Consider the following 16331-nt stretch of genomic DNA (forward strand, 5'->3'; position numbering starts at 1 on the left):
TGCAGAGAGGAAAGGAATCAGGTTTAATTAAGGACATAAGCCTCACGTTATCTCGTGGTAAACAAATCTGAGAGTGGATTGACAAACTCAAGGCACGTCCTGGGACCCTCCCCTCCTGCCACAGGATGGACACCTGCTTGGTGGGAAGGGAAGGGCTTTGGGATCAGACTGGGTCCATGAAGATTATGTGAGGTGGTCTTAAGACCTTATCTGAAGCTCCGGAACAGCCACAAATTGGTGAATCTCAGGTAGGGGTCTGGGCAAAGTGAGGGAAGGGGGCCTGCCCTCCCCTTCAGGAGAGCTACTCTCACCACCCAGCAGGTCTAACAGGCCTCTAAGGCACAGACTGGTGTGTGTGCGTGCATGTGTGGGTCTGTCCCCTGCACTCCGAGCAGACCCAGGGTAAAGGAGCAGTTAGAGGGGCTGACGTGGGGCCTGACGCTGGGAAACTGGAGGTAGGCGGAAAGCAGTAAGGCAGTAAGCCACTTACTTCAAAAGCGTCCCTCTGAAAAATCCAAAAGGGGTCGTTAGTGTGATGGAGATCCAGAGGGTGTTGGATGTGAGACCGGTTCCAAACCAATCTGGTGGGCACCTTAAGGCTCGGAAATACTGTTTCTTTACCAGACCCTGGCCTGGGCCACCTGTGATTGCACTCGTAGAAGTGGAGTTACATAGCATGAGTGAATGTCAGGGTGGTGAGTGCTCAGAGAAGGGCCCCCAAGTTCTACCCCAAGGTCCTAGCCCCTCCGCCACCAGCACCAGCACCTCTGGGTCTATCGGCCACAGCACCTGGCTGCTTGGTCTCTGAACTCAGCAGTGGCAGCAAAGCACACTTGGCTCTCCCAGCTGCAAGGTCAGTCCTTCAAGCTGCTCCCAGAAACACCAGTTGCCTGGGGCAAGGCCGTCTGCTCCAAGCTCAGTGTTCAGTCCTGCCTGGGACGGCTGCCAGAACCTGTGTGTGCTGCCTGAAGCCTTAAAGAAAATAGAGATGCAGCATCAAGATGCAGGAGGGCCAGGTGCCTGGCCGGTAAGGCCCAGGAGGGGCTGAGACCCCTGGGGAGGCAGGGAGGGGCCGCCAGTGGTTTGGCTTTTAATCTCAGAGCACAGCCAGTGCCTGTCCCAGAGAGAGGTTCCTCCCTGGCCCGGGAGAGTCCTGAATGAAGGCAGGCTGGTTTAAGGCATTTGGCCCTGAGGAAGAGGGTGCTTCTCCACTTCTGGCACCTGGAGCCAGCCTTGCCCTCCAGACTGCTTCTCCAGCCTTGCTGGTGGAGCCTTCCCTGCCAGGGCCCAGGGCCCAGGCTGCTTATGCTGGGTCCCTGGGAGCTAGTTCAGCTGGTCATACCCTGGTTTCTTTCTGTACAAGCAGTAGTGCTGGATGAAGAAGACAATATCGAAAAAGATGGAGAAGATGCCGAGTCCAAATTTGGTTGGGTCTCCAAAGATCAGCGTCCACTGGTCTGTTAATGGCCAGAGGGGACAGAATTGGTTTTAGTTTTAGGTTGGCAGTGGCTGGAGCATGTGGGGCTGCGGTGGGGATGGGGGTGCTCATGTGCCCAGGAAACCACAAACCCTCCAGCTGCAAAAGCCCCTAGGTGAGCCTTGCCCTGGGGTCTGGGATTGGCCTGGATTCCCGAAGCAGGGTGGGGAGGTAGCTTCCAGGAAGCCTGGCCCCCGCCCTGTGCCTCCAGCCTGCCAGGTGTGGGCAGCAGCCTGCTGGCTGACTCACCATTGTTGTAGGACTGGAGGAACATCTGGAGGAGGCTGAAGCTGCCCCCGGTGAAGTCCAGAAGCACGTTGCCAATGCTCCAGCCCTCAGTGCTTTTGTACCGAAAGTTCATGTAGGCCTGGGCCAGACAGACAGACGGAGGGTGGTGAGGGGGCTGGGTGGTGGCCTCCTGCACCTCATGACCACGGCTCCAAACAAGAGCGGCTCTCATTCCTCCCACTCATGTGCTTGGACCTCAGCTCCAAGAAACACAATGACCTTTGGGCTCCGACAAGCCTGGGCTCCGGGAACAGCCTGGGCGGGTCCTGGGGGGACTCGTCTGCGTGCACAGCAAACAGAGCCCCCCTCCTCCCATCCCTGCACCTCCCAATCCAGCGGAGGGACTGGGAGATGCTGCCTCTGTCTTCTTCATCCCTCCCTACCCTGGCTTTCTAGCAACTCTGATTTTTCTTTTCATCTTCAAGTGGAGATTTTCCCCAAACTCTGCCTGGGCTTCATGTTGTGCCTGGGACATGGGCTGGGAGTCTGAATGCCTGGTTTGGAATCCCAGCTCCACCCTCAGAGCTATGTTTCCTTGAGTTCTCCCAGCCTCGGTTTCCGCATCTCGAGTGGACTTAACTCCCTCCTCAGCCCTGGCTGGGCTCTGGGGCCTCCACCTTGGGCTTCCCAGGTCTCACCCACGTGGACGCTGCCCCTCTTCCTGCTGCCAGTGCTCCACGTCCTTCCTCTGGGCTCCTCTGACTGCTGTGACCTCCCTTCCCAGCACCTGGAGGGATGGCTTGGCCTCTGTAGTGGTCTTCTCCCAGTCAGTCGCCTGTCAAGTCCCCTTCTTCGTCCTCTCCCACCCTCTTCCAGTACTTGCTGCCACCTCCTCAGTCCTGGATGCTTCCAAACATCTCTACCTGGGGCTCCTGCCTTGCAGGTTTCCCAGGCCTGAGCCTTCCCACACTCAGGGACTGAAGCCCCACCTCCCCCCAGGACCTTCCCCTGTTCCTAGGCCTCCTTGCAAAGTCCCCAGGACCTGCCCCGCCTTTTGAGCTTCATTCAACACCACTTGGCCAGCAAGGTCTCCTGGCTGCCTCCCACGCCTCTCTGCCCAGGACTTTGTGCAGTCCGCCCTGGCCTGGGGTGCCCCCTCCTCTCTGGTCCATGGAACTGAGTCCTGCTCATCCCTAAGGGTCTGGCTGTTTCCATGCCTTCTGGGACAGCAGCCCTGACTCTGGCCAAGACGCTCTCCTTCCTAAGCCCAAAGAGCACAAGATTCCCAGTGCTGGGGAAGCTGAAGAGGGGGCTTCTCCCCTGGGAATGGGGCACTAGATTCATGGGAAGAGTCTGTAGCTTGCAGCTCCTACATTCCCGGCCCTATGCTGGGCCATTCTGGCTCCGGGGGAAGCTGTGTTTGACCCGCATAGGACCAGGACTGTCTGAGTACTCGAGGCCCTGAGGGCCCAAGAGGAGAACCCTGGATGGCGATGGTCTCCCCGCTCCCATCTCATCTTCCCCAGGATCCCCCTGTGGCTTGTCAGGGATGTCAGCTGGTGGGAATGGGCGGTGGTGGTAAGGTAGGGGGAGAACTGAAGTCATTAGAAAGGCGGGAAGAGAGAGACAGCATGACCTTGACTCTCAGTGCTGAATGTGAGCTCAGAAAAGTCCCCACTGACTTCCTGTGGGAGTCCCGGTCCCAGAGAAGGGCATGCAGTGGTCACGGGGGGGCTTCAGGCCCCACTCTGCTGGGCTCCCTGGCCTCCTCCCTGTAGCTTTCCACCCCGTCTCGTCGCCCTGACCAGAAGCTGCCCCATGGGAGCAGGGCATGCGGCGTCCGTCTCACCCCTCTCATACTAATGGCCACGGGATAAGTCAGGCGGGCCCTGGAGGTACCTGCGGAAAATACTTGACCAGCGTCACCGCCAGCTTGATGTAGGAGAAGCAGAAGAGAAACTGCAGCCACGTGGTGGCCCCGACTGCGGCCATGATCAGGGCGATGAACGTGAAGAGCCAGGAGAGCACGAGGAAACAGATGGCAGGCCAGGACACGCGCTGGTTCCCTCGCTGAGGATGAGACAGGGAGGGGTGGGGCGCAGAGAGCCCAGCACCAAACACACCGTCACCATCAGGGTCTCTAGTTCCGTCCTTCTTGGACTTGGCAGAGTCTGTTTGCTTCTTGTTCCCACGTTGTGGAACTGGGTTCCTTGCAGGGCCCACCAGGGGTGAAGGGTGCTGGGGCCATGGCCACCCTCATGCTGGAGGCCTGGCACCTCATCCCAGCCCAGGCTTCTTCCACCACCCAGGGGAGCCTGACTGTCCCTGAAATCTGTCTTCCACCCCTGCCTTTCCCCAAAGCAGGCCTCCCTCACCTAAGCTTCTCAGCAAAGGGTAAGAAAACATAGGTTTGTGAAGGTGGGGGCCATGCAGCCCCTGGCAGGCCTTGGTGTGGGAAGGGAACTCCCCAAGGGAAGAGGTGCGCCCCCTGGGGAAGAGAAAGAAAACAGCAGCATCGGAGATGCCCTGAAAAGAGAACCAGCCAGCGCCGACCTTCCTGCTGGGACAGCAGACGGCCCTCCAGCAACACGGGCGGTGAGCCCAGGCTCCTCGGCTTGGCCCTCCAGACCCCCAGGACCTTTCCTGCTCCCTGCACTGGCACCCAGGCCACATCCATCTGCTCATGGTTCCTCTTGCTGCTCCCCGGCCTTCACAGCTCTGTCCCCTAGCTGGGGTGCACCCCCCTTTCCCCATCACCATGGGAACTTTGCTCATCCCACAGTCCCATGGACCGCAACTCAGTGCCACTTCCTTGATGCCCTCCTTCCCCCTCCTCCCCGGCTGGGTCAGGGCCTCCACGAGCTGCCTGTGCTCTCCCTGCCAGCACAGCTCACAGCCTGCTGGGTCGTCACTGCTCCCTCTGTGTCCCTCACCCCCGGACCTGGGGGGCCTGAGGGCTTGGGTGTTCCCTGTGCCCAGCATGGGGCCTGGCCTATCATCCAGACCCTGGGGAGCAGGTGTGAGGGAACAGACACATTTCCCTTCTGGGTGTTTCTGCATCTTCAGCAGGCAGGCGATGTGGGTGCTGGCCCGGGCAGCCCACGGAGGGCAGGTGCGAGGCTCACGGCTCACCTCGTACAGGAAGCACTGCACTGTGACAACCAGCGTGAGGGCGACCGCATGCAGGCTGAAGAAGACGTCATTGCTCTCCACAGGGTTCACGCCATTGGGGTATTTGAGGAGAAACTGCTCCTGTTTGGGGGCGGGGAGAAGGTGGGGGGTGAGGGGCAGCCAGGCCACTGGAGAGCTTGGGCTGGGCTGCGGGGGCGGGAAGCGTGGTACCTTGATGGAGGGCACCCAGAGGAGGCCGATGTTGAACACGCTGTAGGCCACGAAGCCCATCAAGTTCAGGGCCACGAAGTCGAAGCTCAGACCAACGACACTGGGGGGGATGGAGAGACACAGTAGGGCAAGGTGTGAGACCGGGGACTGGAGGGGACAGAGCTCCCAAGACACAAGAAGGAGGGCCAGGCTCCCGCATGGTCCTCACATCCTTCTCCATGCCACCCCTGACGCATCCAATCCCGCCCTTCTGGGAACCCCTTCCTTCCTCCTTCCTTCCCTCCCTCCAGAGACTTCTCCTGCCTCAGGTCCTGGCCCCAGAGGGAAGTCTGGAGGCCTCCTTCAGAGAGGAAGGGCCTTCCTCCCTGGATCCTAGCAGGGAGTTGGTGTCCCTGCTGCAAGGAGATGTAAGCCTGGACCCTCTGTCTCTAAAACTGAAGTGGGCCGACTTCGTCCCACTCCTGCACTGGGGCACAACTTGACACTAATTCCTGCAGGGCTGGGTGAACCAGGAGCACTGCAGATTCGAGTGGACCCCTCACCTGGCCCCTTCTCCACGTCACTGAGAAGCCCTCCACAGGGAGGGCTGAATCAGGCAAGAGACCAAACGCCTAGCACTGCAAGTCCTACGCAGGCTCTTAGACCTTTCACACTGGACCATTTTCTAGAAAAGGCAGGAAGAGAGAAGAGCCGAGGGGCACGTTGGAACCCATGCTGCCTAAAGCCTGGCTGGAATGCCCATCTGACCGGCCACAAGCTAACCTGCACGTGCAGCTCTGTAGGTTACCTTTTCCGCCTCCAGTTCGTGATCACCTGAGGATAGAAGGAGATGGACCAGGCCACAAAGTAGATCCAGCCAATCACCTGGTTGATGATGCTTACAACGTTGCTGTGGATCACGGCGAAGCGGATCCTTGGGCTAGAGAGGATGTGGGAACCCGGATGAGCTGAGGCTGGGTTTCCAAAGGAGCCCCCACGTACCAGCACGGGCTCCCTTCTCACTGAATGCCCACATGGGCTAAGGCCAGCCTACCTGGTCTGGTTGGAATGATTTCCATGCAGATAAACGGTAACTTGTCCAACATTCTGAGACGTCACGCGAAAAGAGGAATTTGTCACTCCGGGAGGCACTACCACCTGTTAGGAAAACGAATTAGATCCAGCACCACGTAGTTATTCGGACCTCACTTAGTGTCCAGCTCCAGGCTATGCACTAAGAAATGGAGGGACAGATGGCACAGAATCTGCCTTCTAGGAGCTTCCAAACAGAAGGGAGAAATGTTGGACCGATCAGCCAACTGGAACCCCCCTTAGACCTGGGTCCGGCTTTCTGAGCAGACCAGCCCTACCCTCAGACCCTCCCCCCGGCTTGTCTCTTCAGGAAGGTGGGAGAACTGTCTTCCTCTCACTAGTCATGTGATCTTGGGCAAATTATTCGAGCTCTGATCTGCAAAAGGGGATAACACAAGTGTCTACCTTACAGGGTTGCTCTGAACATGACATCCGTAAAGCTTATGGCACTGAGCCTGACGCACAGCAAGCTGTGAAGTATTTACCATCACTCAGACCCTACGATGACTGCTACCACTTCCACTTCCGCTACTATGGACGGTTCCTCCAGATCCACAGAAGGATGTCTGCCCCACGCCCAGCCTGGCTGCCAAGTGACAACACAGAAGAGGTGCACCCCCCAGACACCAGCAGGGAGAACATCTTCACCTTCATTTCTGCCCAATATTCACTGAAAATTCTGCTCCAAGAAACAGTATTTGGAGGCCAGCCTGCAACATCTGATCTCCCAATCATGCCTCCTGGTGCTCTCAAATCCCCCAAGTGTGGGAGGGAGTAGGGTGATACCCTCCCGAACCACACTGTCCCCTCCCCCCACCTCTCTGTTCCCTGGACGATGCTCTGGGCCCCACCTTCCACCTGTATTGTGGGCACCGTGAGGATGCGGCTCACTAGATTGTAGTGGCTTCCTCAGTGACCCCGGAACACTGACTTTTTGCTTTTATCCCCAGAAATCAGGGGGCTTTGGCAGGACAAACAAGATGGTGTACGTGGCTGCAGCAAAGCCTGGGATCCAATCTGAGGCCAATGTCTTGTGAGCTACATCTTCACGATGTGAACTACTCTTGGCTCTTTTTTTCCCCCATCCTCATTTACTCTTATTATTAGCAGATTTTCCTGGCCATGTTGCTTGCATATCTCTAAGTGGCCACCAAGTCCCTTCCAGAACTAGGCAGGAGGAAGATCAGCCAATTGGAAATGGACTGATGCAAGGCAGAATGAAATCAACTGTCCCTACATTTTTTTTCCTTTTAATGAATAAACCATATTTTTTTGAGCAGTTTTAGGTCTATAGCAAAATTCATCGCTCTCATCTTACTGACTGCTTTCTTTCTATGTGCCAGGTCCAATCCTACACATTTTATACTTGCTACTGCTTTTTGTCCTTGCGGTCTTGTCAAGGAGGTAATATTAACCTTCTGTCCACAAGAGGAAACTGAGATGTGTCGGGGGAAGTACCTTGCCCAGGGCTTGCAGGTCAGGCTCCTAAACTGCGTGGGCCCCAGGCTCTAACCGGTGGTTTTCAAAGGCACGGGGAGCAGACAGGAGTGGTTAAAGCTAGGCTGGGGGGGGGGGGCCAGGGAGGCACGAGCCTGGAAAAGTGAGTTGGTGCCCATACAGGTCATTCTACAGATGGACCTGCCACCATTCCAGGAAAACAAACAAACAAACAAAAACAAAACCTATAATATATGTGCAGAAAAGTGCACCCAGCACCCAGGTCAAGAAATGGAACATTTCCTGACCCCAGAGGCTGTGTTCTATTCCCTTCTGGTCACAGCTGATCCCTAAGGGAAACCACTCCTCTGACTAACACCATAGGTTCGCTTTTTCTGTGTTTGTACTTTATGTACAAAGAATCATACAGTCCAGGCTTTTTTCCCCCCTTAAGGTTATGCTTGACTTTCACTTATTTTTAAAAGATGATACTTTCACTTAAATGTTTGGCGCTTACACTAAGTGATCAGAGTCCATGCCTCAGAGTTAAATCTGATCTGTGGATCAAACCAGACCTCGGAGGACTGAGCGCCACAAGCTGCTGTTAGAACCAAGGGCTTTTCTTACCCTGCAGCAGGCCTCACACTCCGGGGCAGGACGGGGAAGTTGTGGGAAATGGGCCTGTCTAATGAGGTGATCTGTTCACCACGGGCTGAGATGAGACTCCCCTCTCACACAGGTCCTTTCAGGCAGACACTCTTTATCTGATCGCGGGTCAATGCTGTTTGCTTGCTGGGGTCTCAGAGCTGAGGTGAAGCCCATTGCTACAACCACACCTCCTGCTGAGCCTCATGGTTATCAATTTCATCCCTCTTTTTATCTTGTCTTTTTAAAAAATTTATTTATTTTTCACTCTCTACATTGTTGCTTCCCCCTACTGATTTTTTTTTTATCTAGTTGATTGGGAACTGGCTCAAATCCTTGGTAAGGTGGAAGCAGGATATGTATAAACAGATAAATGCATAAAGGCTACAAATAGTTATCACTATGATACCAGATGGCCTCTGGCACTGGTTTTTGGAAATAACACTCAGCCAATGGAACCTCAAAACAGTGCTTTCCAAACTTATACTGTGGACCCAAATCATCTGGGCGTCTTGCTTATATGCAGATCTTTAATTGGTAGTCCTGGGAGGGGGCATTTCTAAAAGGTTGTCAGGCAGGGACAATGCTGCTGGTCCGTGAATGTTCTTGGAGTAGCAAGGTCTTAGAAACCATCTTAAGAATTTCTTCTACATTCTCAGAACCATCACCTTGCCAATTCCATCTACATGGTGTAAAACGTCCATCCCCAAAGAGACTACCAAAGCCAAAAATCAGACATTTCTAGAACAATGGGACAGGAGCTGCCCACAGTATAAAAACAAGGTGGCCTGTTTCTACAAGCACTTAGTTAAAATGTGTTTTGTTATCCAGTAGTTCTCTGCCCATCAGTTAAGATTCATTACTTACTTCATCAGGGAGCTGAAGGATAGTAACGTTTTTTGAACGAAATGTGATTTCAAAAGTGATCACCAAGGTGCCATTTAAAGGACGCCTGTGGAGGACAAGAGTCTGATTACTGCTGGGAAGTTGGACTCCGTGAGATCTCAACCAGCCCTCTGGATCTCACAGTGGGCCTGTCACTTCTCAAGCAATTACAGTGAGGAAGTGCTATGTGCTTGGCCCGGGGGTGTTGAGAGGTGAGGTCCCTATTCTTTAGGAGTTTTCTGTCCCATCACAGCTGAGTGAGAACACGAAAAAGTGGGAAACTGCCTGTGAATGCCAAATGAAGTGTCCAGAAGCCAATGGGGCCATGGCATCTTCTCTGGTGGGAAAGGCTTCCGAGAGGGGTCGGGTAGCAGGGAGCAGCGTGTCCCCTGAAAGCAGTGGGATGTGTCTGAGTGATAGCAGCCCCTGGGGGCCTCCAGTCTGGGCTTAGAGGCCTGGAGTTAATTTAGAAGGTGGTAGAAAGCCACTCAAGGATTCTGCAGAGGGGAGAGTTGTGCTGAGGGGGTAATGTGTTGGATTTACAAGGTGTCAATATACAGAGGGGGCAGGAGCTGGGAATGGAATGCAGGTCTCTTAGGGAGCCTTGGTCCCAAAGCTCTGGTTTGAGATCAGAATTCCCAGGAGAGGTGAGGAAAAGGGAGAAGGGTAAAGAGAGAAAAACAGGGGAATCCTCATGGCTGGGAGGCAAGAGTAAGGCAGCTGGGGAAAAGGCTCATGTGTCTTCCTCCTCCCACCAGAAACCAGGATTCAGTGACTGAGGGGAGAGAGACCTTGGGACCTTTGTCTGCGGCCCAGGGCTGGTGCCTTTCTTTCCCTGGCTTATTTTAGAGTAAAGAGGCAAGGGCATCACACTTGAAATATGGACAGGCTGAGAGCCCTGACCCAGCCATGGGGTGAGCGAGTGGGGCGGACAGAGCTGGGCCTGGGGACTTACGGAAGGGAGATGCTGATGCTGGCTGAGCTTCCATTTTCCAGCTTCACGGTGGGAGGAACGGTGAAGCTGACAGTCGACTCTGAAATGACCCAAATCAATGACATGAATCATTGGGTCACTGGACTCAGGCCCACGAGGAGACACTGGGATGATACTGACACTTGAACTTGTGAGCTCTGATTCATGACAACCCCTATATCCTCGGTGAAGACGCAGAGGTTCTGAGAGGCTACGTGATGGGAGTGGAAATGCCCTCATTAAGCTCTTTGCCCTCCTGCTGAGGGAGACAAGGGCCTGAACGGGAAATGCTGTACCTTCCTCCTCCCTGACAGGCTCTGAGGGGCTGCGGGAGTCATCCGGAAATAGAAATCACAGAGCTCCCAAAATTGGTCACAAAGGCATTCAAGCCCCGATCTGGACTGGAAAACATGGGCTTGAACCACCTCTTCAGACATAAAGCACAAGGGTTTCCTCTGTTCGTGGATCTAAAACAGCCCTGCAGAACTGGTCCAGCCCCTTCCTGGAATCTCACAGAGACACCTGGGGCCCAGCTAACCCGCTTCTAGACAACACCCTTTGGGCTCCTGTACTGACCCAGCTCAACCCAGTCGCTGGACCCCTTCAGGAGGCTGACTCTTCTGGGAACTTGGGGGAGACTGGTGAACAATTCAACTCACTCTTGGGGATTTCCTCTTGGCATTAAGGTGCTAACTCAGAAGGGAGATAGGCAGGCCTCTGGAGTGAAGGAGGAAGCAGGTTTTAGGAGGCCAAACACTCCAGGGCAACTTGGCCACAGAACAGGAATGAGAAAGCTTCTCTCTGAGCTCTTCCTGTGTTCTCAGGGCAGCCCCACCCCCGCCCCCAGTCCCAGGTGTGCTCAATGCCCCAGGCACCCACCTACCTCACCTCCCTTATCTGAGGGCCTTCAGGGTGATGAGCAGCTTAAACCATGATCATGAATCTAGACTGGGTGGGAAGGGGGCCCACAGGGGAAAAGCAGGTGTTGGATTTGATGAAGATGGTCCTTGCAGGGGTAGGGGCTACAGGCAGGGCCCAGGTCTCCCTCTCCCCAGACTCCCTCAAAGACAGAAGATGAAGAACTGAAATTTGAGATGCTCAGGTTGGAAGAAACTTAAAAGTTCCCTAACTCAACCTCCACTGCCTGAGTTCCCTTCTCAATACTCCCCGGGAGTTTTTCCTGCTTAGACACCTCCGGAGAGAGTACCCTCATCTCCTCCAAGGGAATCAGCCAACCTGGAACTTGTACTCAGGACCTGGGACCTCTCCAACCAGACCTGCGCTGCTTTCTCCATGCTGGCCCTGTGCGTGGATGCAGACGGAGGCTCTGTCCCGTGTCTGCAAGTCTCCAAGCTGACTCCCACAGTCCACCGTCTCTAGTTCCCACCCTGGCCCTTGCGGAGGCCAAGCTGCCCAGAGCAGAGCAGATGGTGGATGGTCCACCCTTAGATGTAGCCTCAGGGCCTGGAGGCAGCTCTGCCCCTCCTTGGTCACACTCACCCTTCTGATACCAGCCTGAAGCTCTGAAGCTCTGTTCTGGGCTGCTGGGCTGGGGGTAGGAGGACTTAAAGGTCCTCACTGTTACATTCTCCCTAGAGCTGAGGACATCAGATAAGCAAGACCAGGACAGGGATACTGAAAGTGATGCCAGGCAGCCCCCCCACACCTCTGGGTTTCTGGGGCTCTGCTGGGCCTGTGGTCATGGTGAGGGGAGATCCGCGTGGCCCTGGCTCTTCCACAGACTCTGCATTGTAAAAGAGGCAGTGAGCTCTCAGAGAACCAGGTCCTGGAGTGCTCCCTCCCCCTCACTTAGCTGGTCCGAAGATGGCAGCCCTCCGCAGCTGAGAGACTGGGCTCTGGGTCACAAAGTCCCACCCTGGCTTGGTCACTTCCTGGCTGTGTGACTGAGGGTAAGGTACTTAACCTTTCTGAGCCTCTGTTTCCTCACCTGTGAATGGGGAGCCCAGCAGCACCTCCCTCCCAGGGGCGCTGCGAAGATAAGGCCTCGTGATGCTTGTGACACAATTCTCACACGGTCTGAGCATGAAATAATTGCTGCTGACTATTCTCATCATCATGTAAACCCTGCAGGACATTTTTTTCCGCCCAGGATGGAAGGCAGTTAGGCAGCCAACATCATATCCTGGGAAAGCACATTTTAATGTTTCCCCTGGGGCATGAGTCTCTGGACACTGCATCCAAATAGCCAAATGAGTCTTGATGGTTCCCTAAGTTTCTGCTTTTAAAGAAAGGAGAGAGCCTGCTTTTAAAAAAACTAATCCTTATTGGCACCTCCCGCACTGTGCTCCCCACCCTACGCCAGCCACTCTGCTACACTGTCAACTCCTATTATCTGATGACTACAGCAGTGAGAGGTGGCCAACGCGACTCCTATTTCAGACAGAAGAAAACGGAGAATTCCAAGAGGGAGTGTCTTGTTTATACAGCTCAGAGATGGGAGAGGCAGGATTCAGAGCCAGGTCACCCGGGTCCAGAGCTCAGGTCCTTGCCACTAGGTGGCAGCATCTCAAGATTCCACCCAAAGAAGTCAGAAGCAAAAACTTTGAAGGTGAAAGAACTCCTTACTGGTCCTGGATGACCACTCCCCAAAGCAAAGACAAGACAGGCAGGGCAGAATGAGGTCAGAGACCCAATTCCAGTTCCTTGGTTTTATGGTGGCTCCTACTATTCTTTATGACATTCAGGGAAAAAGGCAAAGTGATAAAAAGGAGCAGGGGTCCTATTCGGGTCCCATCTTTGTTACTTTCCAGCTGTGTGACTCTGGGAAAGACTTCTAAACTCTCTGGGCCTAAGTTGGCCCTCTGTATGACTGAGGTGGTGCCGGCTGGATCTACTCTTCTTTCTGAGGGAAATACATTAACAGTATGAATGGAGCTTTTATTTAAGGTGGGCCAAGGCATGTGTGCACACTTTTGGGCCTTAGTCCCAGAGAATATGATCCAGCAGGTCTGGAATGGGGCCCTGGCATCCACACTGAGGAACACCGGGCTCCACCGTGTTCTCTCTTTCTTGGAAGAAACCTTTTTTTTCTCAGAAATTGCTTATTCACAAGGTGTGTCTCCAAAGTAACATGACTGGTTGTTTAACAAACCTGGAACAGCTGATCAGATGACCACTGTTTTCTCAGAGATTCACGAGGCCAGAAAGCAGGAGTGGTGTAGCCACTGTGCATGCCTCTTGGGAAGCTTCTGCAAGGGCTTGTACTGTTTGCACAAGGTTCATTTGGAAACCTGAGTCAGGGGCTTTAAGATGTATTTGATTTTTGACAACAGCCAAGGTGATGATCAAAATAATGGGCCTGGCATCTTGAAGGCTCTACACAGCTTTTCATGGAAGGAATTTCAGCAATGTTGGGCAGTGGAGAATTGATGGACTGACATAGGCCTTTAAGGGCCCCCTTCTGAAGGTCAAGCCTCACAAGGATGCGTGGTCCTGCCACCGGTCCTCAGTGCCTCTCTAAGGGAAGGGCTTTCTCATCTTACCAGGGGATGCCAGGCAGGCTCCTCAGGTGTCTGTGCCTGGCAGAACCAGGTGCAACGAGCTGGCCACCTCACCTGCTTCTGCAGCATCTCATAACTCCCTCTGTGAGGTCCACAGGGTGGGGACATCAGCTCTTCTCTACAGATACTATCCCAGATTTTTGGAGCTTTACCGTTTGGCATTGGTGATGCAGAAAAGGTAATAGGGACCCTGGGGCAGAAGGCCAATTATCTGTGGAACCATCTGGCTTCTTATAAAACTCCTGGACTCCAGACCTCGGTCTGCTTCACTCCCTGGGTGGCCACCTAGCCCGGGGGCAGGCAGACACATGTGATCTGGATGGCCCTAAACCTTTGGCTGCAAACAGGTCAGCTCCTTACTCCATTTCCCCTCTTTACACATTTGATAATGCATTTCTAAACTTACCACATTTCTCTATGAGCTTCAGGGGCAAAAGGATAAAAATAACCAGCCACCTCCTTATCATGTTCCTTGATTTCAAAGAACTAGGAAGAAAAACAAACAGCAAGAGAAGTTCAGGTTAAAGTTGGATCAGCTTAGCAACAAGTGGACAATATGCCACTTGGAACCATGGCACAGACAGTTCATAAAGGACTTTCACTTCACACTTGTGACCTCAGGGCTTTGCATCACCAGCTGGGAGAAGGGGACCCCGAGGAAGACTTATCTTTTTTTGATATGTGGGGAAACGGGCTCAGAGAAACTAGCGGATTGTGTAAGGTCCCACCCTGGGGAAGTGGACAAACGCTGAATTTTTCCCTCTTCAACTGCTTCATGCAACCTAGTTAACAGAAAGAAAGAATGCAGCCTTATTTCCTGGGGGTTCTTTTTTTAAAAAGGTATTAAAATGGCAGTCAGATATTTGACTTTGTGAATCTATAAATCTTAAAGAAATGAATTTCATTTCCCACCCTGGGATAAGTGTCTATGGGCTAATGACCCTTGATCAAGATTTTTTTCACTGGGCAAGGGTCATCACTCCAGGACGGGCAGGGATCACCTACAACGGGACCCAGGGAGGGGAAGCCCCAGACCAGCTCTGGAGCAGCTCATCGGTTAAGTGAGGGAGATGGGCTGCTGCATACCCATAACCCCCACGCACGGCAGGTGAACCACAGGTCAAGATGGGCAGATCAGCTAAATGTCTATAACTCGGTTTCCACATGCTGCCTCAGGGTACAGTGCTCAGGCTCTGCCATATCTGATGGCTTCTGAGGATTCCTGCAAACTGTGAGAGAGCTAGAAGAGGTCTGGGTGGAAACATCCCTGCTCCCACTCGGGTTTCATTGTCCCCCAAAGGTCCTGAGGGCCCTCCTGATTCTCCCCTCACTCAAAAAAGCTCCCTGACCCAGCTTGCCTGACCTCTGCTGCCCCTGTCTTCTCCAGGGGTCTCTGCTTCCTGCAGCTCTACCTGATCATTAAGTCTTATCTCAGGAGACTTCTCACCTGCTGGCACTGATCTGTCCCCTCTATGGTCTCCTCTGGGGCCCTTGCCCAGGGCGCTGTATCCGTGGGGTCTCTGCCCCTCTACTTTCTGTACCCTGACCTGCAGGGGAATTGCTCTCCTGTGGAATGACCTCCCCCTCATTCCTGCCACTCTTTGCTCTTCACACTTGCTGATGTCCTCAAGCTCAGGATTCAGTCTGTTCCCTAGGGCAGAGTCTGGGTTTTCCTTGGGAACTCAGATGCGGAATCAGGCCTAACCAGCTCCTCTCTCATCCCGTAGGAGTGGAATGTGGATGGAGGAACACAAACACTTGGATGGCAAAAGTCCTCTGGCCCCAAAGGCTGACACAACTTGGATGAGACATCAGGACAGATGGAAAGACCTTGAAAGATACATGGTCAATTAAAATGTTAGAAAGAGATCAAGTTAATAATTATACACAAAAACTAGTGTCTTGTGAATGCTACAAGGTAGAAATGGAGAATTTCACTATAATGGGTTCTGTCTAGTATGCTGCGTAAGTTCTATCTTCCAGGCCTCACTCAGATGTCACCTGCTTCAGCTTGGAGTCAGGAGTCTCCTGTGGCAGCTCCACTCACTCGGGTATCTGGAATCTGAAACTCCCTGGATCTCCTGTTGGAGAAGTGATACAAGTACTTCCAGGGCAAAGAATGCGTGCCCTGGAGACTGACAGCACGGGTTTGAACCTGGGCTCCCCATTTATCAGTTGTGTGACTTTGGGGTGCTACTTGACCTCCTCAAACTTCATTTTCCTAACGTGAAAACAGGGACAGTGGGAACTAAGTCATAGGACTTAAATGAGATGAAATGTTAAGCAGGGTTTGTGGCCCTCCAAAGGGCCACAGCACATGAACAGAGTTTACCAGCAGTATTAAAATTCCAAGGGATGGGGGTTGGTAAGGAAAAAAGGCTAAGAAACAATGATGTAAAGTAAATATACCTGTTACCTAGGGCACCTAGCAAGCTCTCATGAAGCCTAGGTTGTTATTCTCCTCAATATCGTTGAAAAAGTCAGGGCCCAGGTTCAGGCTCCCTTACTCCAGCCTAAAAGCCCCGAAGGGCGGGGCCGGGTCTCATCCTGCCCACTCTCCCAGCCTGGCGCGCAGTATCCCAAAAGGAGTCCCGGAAGTGGTCCTCTCGGGGGTCTCCCCTCTGCAAAGCATTCTGCAAACTCCACGACCCAGGTTCAGGTGGCAACTAAAAAGGCGGGAAAGGGGCGCTAACCTGCACTGGAGTAGAACCCCCCACACCACCTCGGCAGCCCAGTGTCTCCTGCCTCCACT

General features: G+C 53.7%; 1 protein-coding gene across 2 annotated transcripts in view; it reads right to left on the reverse strand.

Annotated features, from left to right (window-relative positions):
• CTNS (cystinosin, lysosomal cystine transporter) overlaps window positions 1-16331 on the reverse strand; it is a 17092-nt gene continuing 761 nt past the window's right edge. Inside the window, exons 2-13 of one of the 2 annotated variants that reach the window (XM_032497994.1) lie at window positions 15581-15660; window positions 13986-14065; window positions 10041-10119; window positions 9068-9152; window positions 6081-6184; window positions 5835-5966; window positions 5048-5147; window positions 4838-4957; window positions 3605-3775; window positions 1727-1844; window positions 1343-1457; window positions 1-972 (exon numbers count right to left, since the gene is read on the reverse strand). In XM_032497994.1, coding sequence (XP_032353885.1) covers window positions 924-972; window positions 1343-1457; window positions 1727-1844; window positions 3605-3775; window positions 4838-4957; window positions 5048-5147; window positions 5835-5966; window positions 6081-6184; window positions 9068-9152; window positions 10041-10119; window positions 13986-14046 — 1134 coding nt within the window. In that variant the 5' untranslated portion in view covers window positions 14047-14065; window positions 15581-15660 and the 3' untranslated portion in view covers window positions 1-923. The other variant, XM_032497995.1, reaches the window with a different exon arrangement.

The sequence above is a fragment of the Camelus ferus genome, chromosome 16, assembly GCF_009834535.1.
Source record: "Camelus ferus isolate YT-003-E chromosome 16, BCGSAC_Cfer_1.0, whole genome shotgun sequence".
NCBI lineage: Eukaryota > Metazoa > Chordata > Mammalia > Artiodactyla > Camelidae > Camelus > Camelus ferus.